General features: G+C 32.9%; 1 protein-coding gene across 1 annotated transcript; it reads left to right on the top strand.

Moving 5' to 3' along the window:
• The first annotated feature begins 4,221 nt into the window (after window positions 1–4,221).
• Window positions 4,222–8,955, top strand: LOC123908942 (ATP sulfurylase 2-like). The gene is made up of 5 exons (XM_045959689.1): window positions 4,222–5,016; window positions 6,101–6,506; window positions 7,057–7,317; window positions 7,611–7,697; window positions 8,490–8,955. Exons 1-5 carry the CDS (start codon window positions 4,463–4,465, stop codon window positions 8,619–8,621), a joined length of 1,440 nt encoding a protein of 479 aa, XP_045815645.1. The 5' UTR covers window positions 4,222–4,462; the 3' UTR covers window positions 8,622–8,955.
• The last annotated feature ends 265 nt before the right edge of the window (window positions 8,956–9,220 follow it).

The following is a 9,220-nucleotide window of genomic DNA, read 5'->3' as shown; positions in this document are numbered from 1 at the left end:
TGATGAAATGGAAAGAAAAGTGGAGGAGAATTATGGTAAGATTCACTGTCATAGTGCTTGGTCTGCAAATTATTTTGGCTTAATTCCTAATCTAATGCACGTGAAAAGTTGTCAAGGCACTGTTGATATAAGTGGTGCTGACAATGCTGGTAATGAGTCTCAAATAAATCCAACACTTTTGCATGCACAAAAATATATGGAAAATATTCCCTTGCCCATTGGCATTGAGATGACAAAAATATTAGACAATGAGTTTGCACCGGAAGATGTTAGGAATGCATCACAATTCTAAAAATTTTGTGGATCTAATACAATTACTACTCTTAATAATATTTGGTTTTCAAATCTAATACAATATAATTACTACCAATATGCACTAAATTGTGAAAAACAAAAGCTAGAATGGTCTGTGATTTTAAAAAAGGTCAATACAAAATATGCTTGATATCCGAATTAAATAGATTAAATATATTAGCATTATCTACATACAATAAAAAAAAAAACAATAAAACACACAAGTACACACTTTCAACAAAGCAAAAAGTTATTTATCCATAAGATAAACATTACCTTGATTAGAGTTACATGTATCAGACCCAATATTTCTGATTGGCTAACTCCATGAGCAACTCCTCTATAATATTAATGATGATATAAAAGTTCCACTATCAATAATTAATGCCTAAAACAAAATGAAAATCCAATTAATGCAAATTCATTGAATGAAAAGAAGGAAAAACATTGATAGAAAAATAATGTGCAAAAATTACAGTTTTTATTGGAATGGAAAAAGGATGATAATGGACGAATGACACGGTAGAGGGTGACATAGTTTGAGTTCTTCTAACAGATTATAAAGGTTTAACCCTAAATCGAACCTCCAATTATTTGCTCGCAAAAATTTAAAATTTTATACCTTACAATAAGAGGTCGATAGGGAGATGAGGGTTTTGACGGAGCGGAATTTTAGGGTTTAAGTGAGTAAAAAAGGGAAAAGACTTCAAAACTTCACATGGCGACATCTTCGAACATGGAGGCGTCATGGAGGAGGTTGGTGAATCTTTGGTGTAGTTTTTCAATTTGGTGTCTCAGATCGATTGAGGGTTTGGCAATTCTATCGATTGAGAGTTTGAGATTTTATAGTTTGATCGAGCAAGAAAGGTTTGAGAGAAACAATCAATTGAGGGTTTGGGAATTCCCAAATCGATTGAGAGTGAAAAGATGTTAGGGTTGAGAAAATTGAATTACTCTACCTCGAGGGTAGAGAAGCCTCCTAAAAAGAAGATAAAAAGATAAATCAATACATATGATTATATAGGACTCTTCATAACATAATTGGTAATAAAAATAATAACAAAATGTCACAAACTTATTCTAGAAGGTAGATTTGGGCTTGACACTAATTTGGGCCTCTAGGATCATACCAGAAGGTTTGGAAGAAGATAATTTCTCTTCCAACCCCCCGTCTTTTTTTTATACCCCACAAAATGACGTTTTTGCCCTTGGGGTGAGGTACTTCGGTTTGTACGAACCGATTTAGTTTTACCGTTTAAACACTTTGGTTAATATAAATCGCTCGCTTGTTTGGATTCAGTTTATATTAACCGAATTTACCTTTTATAGGAACAGAAGCACAACAAGTTGCCAGTTACGTGTTTTTTTTATATAAACAAACTACTAACTCCTATCTTCCTCTCTTGCACAAATTTGAGGCCAGCTTCAACATCAAACTTCAAACCACGCTTCATCAAATAAGTTTCTTACCCTTTTTATCATTATATGTATTTCTCATCACCTTAACATTTCTCTTTGGTTTTTTGTTCTTCCCTAAAAATATTTAGAAAAATTCAATCTCTTTGCTTTTTTGTTCTTCCCTTGAATACGTGTGAAAAAATTCTCCCTTTGATTTGGATTTTTGATTGTGTGTTGATGAATAATAAGAAGTGACAGGAGTGTTACTGATATAAAGGAGCGCTTCGGTTTATGTAAACCGAAGTGTTTTAATGAGCGGTTTATATAAACCGAAGTCATATTTGTTCGGTTCGTGAAAACCGAAATATCTTGGTCAAATTTTTCAAATTACAAGGGTAAAATCGAATTTTAGGGGGATATAAAAGAAAGTCGGGGGTCGGAAGAGAAATTATCTTGGAAGAAAAGGAGTGAAAAAATTTCTTCCATTTTCTTCTTTTGATACTTGATTAAATTAACAATGAAGGGACTAGAGAGAAAGATGATGAAAGGATTTTGGAGGAACGAGATGATGATGATGATGAGGGTTTCTTTCACGGGAGAAAGTGAGAGAAAGAGTTTTGATTGACTTGAAAATTAATTAGTGTTTCTTTAATTTGCATTATTATTATTATTATTATTATTATTATTAATATTTTTCTTTTTGGGTTTACAATCGAGCTGATGATCGAACATACGACCTCTAGCATACTATCTAAATCATTTAGCACTAGACCAAACCTAATAACTTAATGTTTTTTCTCATTTCACAAGTGTTGTCTTTATGATAGATATTAGACATCGATTTTTCGTTCAAACACCGTCTAAAGTGATAAATACATTTTTTAGATTTTAATATTTTCTTAATTTACGTTCATATTTTATTTTTAATTTGAGTAATAAACAAACCGTTTTGTCTATTTCATTTCTTTATTTCAAAAAATATCGTTGAAGTAAAATAATTTTAGACTTTTAACTTTTTTAATAAAAAAAATACTAAAATACAATCAATATTCACGTGAAAAAAAGCGTAACGGGGAAACCCGAACTCCGTCGGGGATACCTGATCCCCATTGGGTATGGGTTTGAAGTTATGTTTTTCATCCTCACTTGAAAATGGGATGGATTTGAAGAAACCTGAACTTTATGGGTTTGGGGAGTGCAAAATACTTTTTTTTTTTACCGCGATAAAGTTTTTTATTCGTATCCAACCACACACATTTAACAATGAAGGTATTACTTAGAATTTTAAATCCTTTAAAATTTCTAATTACTCCCTCCAAACAAACTTAAGAGTTCTAACCGTTATCTAATGGACGATGTTATTTCGATACACATAATATCATCGTGATCACACCTCAATATATTGATCATGTGAGAATTAGTTGTTGCAAGTTTGATCCCCACATCCCGAGCCAAAGCACCACGTTAATTTAAGGTAGTTTAAATTACCTCTCCTTTTATATAGAATTTTCTACTTTAGTGTCTTTGCTCTGCTAAAAAATTGAGGACCGGATTGAATAATTTTTGAGACATGAAAAAAAACAAGAATTTTTGTCCTCCACTAAATCATGAAATAACTTTTTGTTCATAGTACAACTATAAAAAAAATATGAAAATACCATTTTATTTTAGAATTATAAAAATATTATAGTATTATTTCTCTTCAGTATAGTAAATTGAGTACAAAAAATATGAGTAAAGATATGATTATTAAGAATGTGTTCATCTCTTGTAACCAAAAAAAGAAGAATGTGTTCATATCTCTTAAAAAAAATAACGTGTTCATATCATACCATGAGATGGAGTTGCACAAGACTCGGGCAGCCATTGTTGCACTCTCTATCATGAAAATGTTTAAATGTAAATTTTATTTTTCAGGTTATGAAATTAGTATAAAGTTTTTATCGTCGTTAATGATAATTAATTTCTGTCAAGGAACATGTGAAAAACACAAATTTATTTAAAGTTAAAATATAGAAATTTATTCAAAATCAAACCTATGGAAAATATCACATAATTTTCTTTTGAATAAAAATCACATGATTAAACATGCGGAAATAACTTTTGGACCAAACTTATGTACAGTTCCATATACACAGTTTAGTTTACTGTGCTAGATACATGTGGGAAGTTATTTTTATTTAAAAACAATTTTCTTTTTCTTTTTTTAATTAAAAAATATAAATAACTACCTTTTTATGAGAGAAACAAGAAAAGCTGTATCTAAAGAAATGCATATAAGTTTTGTCCATAACTTTTATTTAAGAAACATTCTAATTTTTTAATTATTTATTTTCAAGATTCATTTTATTTTATTTTTTGATAAAGTCAAAAGATTCATTTCCAAAAGCAATAGTGTTTTCTTACCCAAAAAATTAAAGCAACAGTGTTTTCACTTTTATTTGATTCTCAAATTCTCACCATGTTCCACTTTCAGTCCCAATTCATCTTTTGAATGCATATTTTTGTCACAATTATATGGTCCCACATAAACAAATTGCATCTTTAAAGCATGCATGCACTACCACACTTTTCTCATCCACACAAAAAAAAATTTTAAAAAAAATTAAAACCACTTCTTGTGAATCCAATCCAACATGTTCGCCATAGTCATAGGTGGTTGTTATCATCATTATGAAACATTGAAACTTTTGTGTTCTGTTTCACCACTTTCTTCTCTTCAAAAAAACAACCTTTTTTTTTCTCTCTCAAATACCATTAATTTCCCATAATGTCTCTAACAATCAAGTTACAATTACTTTCTCATAACAACCATTACCATGCAAACAAATTAATCAAAAACAAAACTTTTTGTAACAAAACTAATTTTCTTCCAAAACCCATTTTTGGTAACAATCCATTAATCATTACAAAGTGTAGTAATAAAAAAGTTAATAGAAGAATGCAAGAAAGTTTCATGATCAAAAGTTCTTTGATAGAGCCAGATGGGGGTGTATTAGTAGATCTTGTGGTGCCTGAAAATCAAAGAGATTCTAAGGTACTTGAAGCTAAGTCACTTCCTAATGTGAAATTAACAAAAGTTGATTTTGAATGGGTGCATGTGATTTGTGAGGGTTGGGCTAGTCCTTTGAAAGGGTTCATGAGAGAAAATGAGTATCTTCAAAGTTTGCATTTTAATTCACTTAGGTTGAATGATGGTTCTTTTGTTAATATGTCACTTCCTATTGTTTTGTCTATTGATGATGAGACTAAAGAAATAATTGGTTCTTCTTCTAATGTTGGGTTGATTGGGCCTAATGGTGATTATGTTGGTATTCTTAGAAGGTTAGTTCATTAATCTTCCTCTTGTATTCATTTTATGGTTAATTTGTGTTTTCCATTTGATTATTTGTTCAATTGTTATATTTTTTTTTTACCAAATTGTTCAATTTTTATTGTATATCATGGTTTTAATTTTATTGTTAATTGGTGTTTTCGACGAAGTCCTGATAGAGACACATGATACGACATACACACACGTAGATACTGATAATAATTTGAGAATTTCTTGTTTTGGTCAAATAATTTGAGAAAATTTAAGTGACTAAATATAAACACACACTAGGAGTATTAGACACTGACATGAGTCAAACACGCCTTTACTTAAGGTGTCGGTGCTACATAGGTCATGATCCTTGATATTGCGAATAATTGCAGTCAAATGTTATTATTTCGGAATGTTTCCATTTGAATTCCAAATGAGAAGAAATCGACATTGCAAAGCTGATTGCGTAACTTTTGAGAGTCCCCCAAAGTTTCAGCTGGTAATTGCACCTACAAAAAATTTTCTTTTGTAATTGACCTATCTTGGTCAAATTTTCACATTTTTTTTCCTTCAAATGTTGATTCGAAATGCTCACTTTGTTGAGCAAAATTGAACTTCCTCACGAACAAAATAACGGCCTATTTCAGTATGCTCGGTATGTTTGTGAAGAGTTAGAAGATAGTGGAATAGGGCTTTAGAAGATAAATTTGGTGACTTCTCTAATCTCTACCATGGAGCTAAGTAAAGAATTTGAGAGCAACCGTACTGTTTCCATAACATTCGAATTTCAAATTGAACATAAGCATTATCACTTGTTTGTTTGAACCGTACAAGACTCTGTCAATGATTTCATATATCAAAGAACCTCAATTGGAAATGATAAAAGGCAAAGTGGAAGTGGTATCATAATTGTCAAATAACGACTATAGCGTTATAGTGTACCATAATTTGACCAAACCGTTGGTAGTGGTAGGCGACTTTGTTCAAAGTATTGTCAAATAGTGACTGCAACTATAACAATGTAGCGTTATAGTGTATCATAGCTTTCTGTTGTGAATTCTCTAGAAAATCAACACTTTCATTAACCGTTAAACTTCTTTGCAGCATTGAAATCTACAAGCATAACAAAGAAGAAAGAATAGCCAGAACTTGGGGAACAACTGCACCAGGACTGCCCTATGTTGAGGAAGCCATTGCTTCATCTGGAAATTGGCTTATCGGAGGAGATTTGGAAGTGCTAAAATCTATCAAATACAATGACGGTCTTGATAACTACAGGCTCTCTCCTAAACAGCTTCGCGAAGAATTTGATAGGCGTAAAGCCGATGCAGTTTTCGCCTTTCAGTTAAGAAATCCTGTGCATAATGGTCATGCCTTGTTAATGAACGATACTCGTCAACGCCTATTAGACATGGGTTATAAAAATCCGATTTTATTGCTTCATCCTCTTGGTGGCTTCACGAAGGTCGACGATGTTCCCTTAGATGTCAGAATGGAGCAACATAGCAAGGTAATTTCCATTGTCGATCTCGTTTAGTGTCGAATAAGAATCAGTTTTGTTAAATAGCGGAATTTGAACAACTTGCTATTGTTTTGCGATACACTATTTAGTATAAAATGTTTTCAAATAGTGGCTATAGAGGCGCTGTAGAACTGTAGCACAGTGAAATTCAAATAAACTGCTATTTTTGCGAGCTGCGATTGACAATACTGATAAGAATAATGTCATGAGTCTCAGTGTTGTTAAATAGCAACACTATACCGTATCGAAATTTGAAAAAATTGATAATATTATTCTGTGATACGATATTCACTACAAAATGTTGTCGGATAATGACTATAGTGGCGCTATAGCAGTGTTGTGTAGAGGAATTTGAGTGAACTTTTATCTTCCGCAATCTGGGATTGACAACGCTGATGTGCCTAAAACAATATATGCTAAAAAATATGACCTTGAAAGTGATTGAACTGTAATTCAATTTCAGCTATCTATTCATTTGTAATTGTTCTATCAATATGAGTTTTATGTCTAATTTGTAAAACACTTTTTTTGTTCTTAGGTCCTAGAAGACGGAGTTCTTGATCCTGAGACGACAATAGTTGCCATATTTCCATCACCTATGCATTATGCAGGTCCAACTGAAGTACAATGGCACGCAAAGGCACGAATAAATGCAGGCGCCAACTTCTATATTGTTGGTCGTGATCCCGCTGGTATGAGTCACCCAACTGAGAAAAGGGATTTATATGACCCTGATCATGGGAAAAAGGTCCTTAGCATGGCTCCTGGTCTTGAAAAGCTTAACATTTTGCCGTTCAGGGTAAGTAGTATGGCTTTTACGCATGATTGTAGTATTCCTCCTCTATGAGACAGTGTTGTCAAATAGCGGCGCCGTAGCAGCAAAGTGGAATTTGAACATATCGTTATTTTTCTGCTATACGCTATTTTGTACAAAGTGTTGTCAAATAGTGGCTACTGTGGTGCTATAACGCTGTTGTGTAGCAGAATTTGAACAAACCGCTATTTTCTGCGATTCACAGTTGACAACATTGCAATGAGATAAATTGTTGTACCATTTTATTGAGTTGCCTTGTTTGCCATTTTATATTACAGGTTGCAGCTTATGACACTAAGGCAAACAAGATGGCATTTTTCGATCCTAGCCGTTCTCAAGATTTCCTCTTTATATCTGGAACCAAGGTATTATATTCTCAATCATTCAATATGTGTTTCCGAATCAATCAACCAAAAATCCAGACATTGTCATGAATATCATAACATAACTATATAGTCCATGTTAGGTTACAATGGGATTCGGATTCAGTGACTTTGATGGCGGGAAAGGCACGATGTCTTTCCTGCCTTAAAGGTTGTGGATCCGGATCAGTAACAATGACAGATTTAGCCCAGCTGCAACTTGAAAAAAAGTAACTTGTATCATATATTAGTGAGAGTTGGAGCATAGAAACTACGAAAATTAGCATACAGCGCAGCATTGCGATTACATCTAAAATTTTAGGTTTATCTTAAAAATTATATAATGATTAATTTAAAGTATGTAAAATCTTAAAAGATGCATGTTCCTGTTAATGTGGTTATGTTCTTGTTAGAGATATACTAAGAAGCACAAATACTTTTCCACGTTGGCGTGTTGGACACATTTCAGACATGTTTTGGACACGTGTTAGACACCTTTTAAAGGTGTCCATTTAAAACAAAGGTGACTATGACACTTGTTAGACACGTCTTGGACACACACCAATAAACTGGGCCGCTATTGGCCTAGTGGCCACACATACTCAAATAAATACACACACTGGCAGGGGGGAAATGTGGTGACCCAGGTTCGAACCCAGAATTCCACATAAAATATCTTCACATCCAAACCACTATGCCGTAACAAACAACGAGGACCTTAAGACCGAGTTCATTTTATTACTTTATTACACAATGTATCATCGAGTTGTTTAATTTGGCGATTTATTTTTCCAGATGAGATCTTATGCAAAAAGTGGGGAGAATCCACCAGATGGATTTATGTGCCCAAGTGGATGGAAAGTTCTTGTCAATTATTATGAAAGTTTGCAGACAGAAGCATCACAACAGCCTGTGTTATCTTCTTAGACAAAACTGCAACTTACTGCTACAAGTTTTTGCATTAATTGATTCTAGAGCAAGAGAATTAAGAGTACATTTCAGGAAGTGCTAACTTTTATGCATGATCTTCCAACATCATGATCAAGAATTCAGCAATGCGCAAGCATACTTGAAATTATTGTAACATATTGAAATATGTTATTTTCCTAATGAATTCGTATTCGAAAATCCACCTTAATTGTAGTCCATCCCTAGCCGCCTAATTGTGGCATTTGGGTTGCAGGGTGAGTTTAGTCCTGCATTGCCTAGAAATATGGCTTACGTTCGTCTTATAATGTTTGGGTAGTTTTTACCTTACAAATCGGTTTTGCAGGTTGAATTAGGTCCAGTCTAAATTCTGAGACTATGATTAAAGAATTTATTGTATTGTATCAGGCAAATTTTTAGAACCACAATCCGGTTCAAAAGTATACAATACAAAAGAAACGCAAATTAATAGAGAATATATGATGTTTGTAACGAAGTTTGGTCAATTGTGTCTATGTTTTCTAGCTACAAAGCGGTTGCATTTTCTTTGTATTATCATTTCAAGTTTAGGGTTTAAACTTTAAAGTATACATACAACT

This window comes from Trifolium pratense, linkage group LG2 (genome assembly GCF_020283565.1).
Source record: "Trifolium pratense cultivar HEN17-A07 linkage group LG2, ARS_RC_1.1, whole genome shotgun sequence".
In the NCBI taxonomy this organism is placed as follows: Eukaryota; Viridiplantae; Streptophyta; class Magnoliopsida; order Fabales; family Fabaceae; genus Trifolium; species Trifolium pratense.
Note: the sequence above shows the minus strand (reverse complement) of the source record. Positions and strands in the feature narration are given on the sequence as shown.

Excerpts from the sequence above, each read along its gene's own strand:
- LOC123908942 (XM_045959689.1), top strand. The coding sequence starts at position 4,463 with ATGTCTCTAACAATCAAGTTACAATTACTTTCTCATAACAACCATTAC. Across the intron at positions 5,017-6,100 it reads TATGTTGGTATTCTTAGAAG|CATTGAAATCTACAAGCATA; the intron begins GTTAGTTCATTA and ends ACTTCTTTGCAG. Across the intron at positions 6,507-7,056 it reads GAATGGAGCAACATAGCAAG|GTCCTAGAAGACGGAGTTCT; the intron begins GTAATTTCCATT and ends TTTTGTTCTTAG.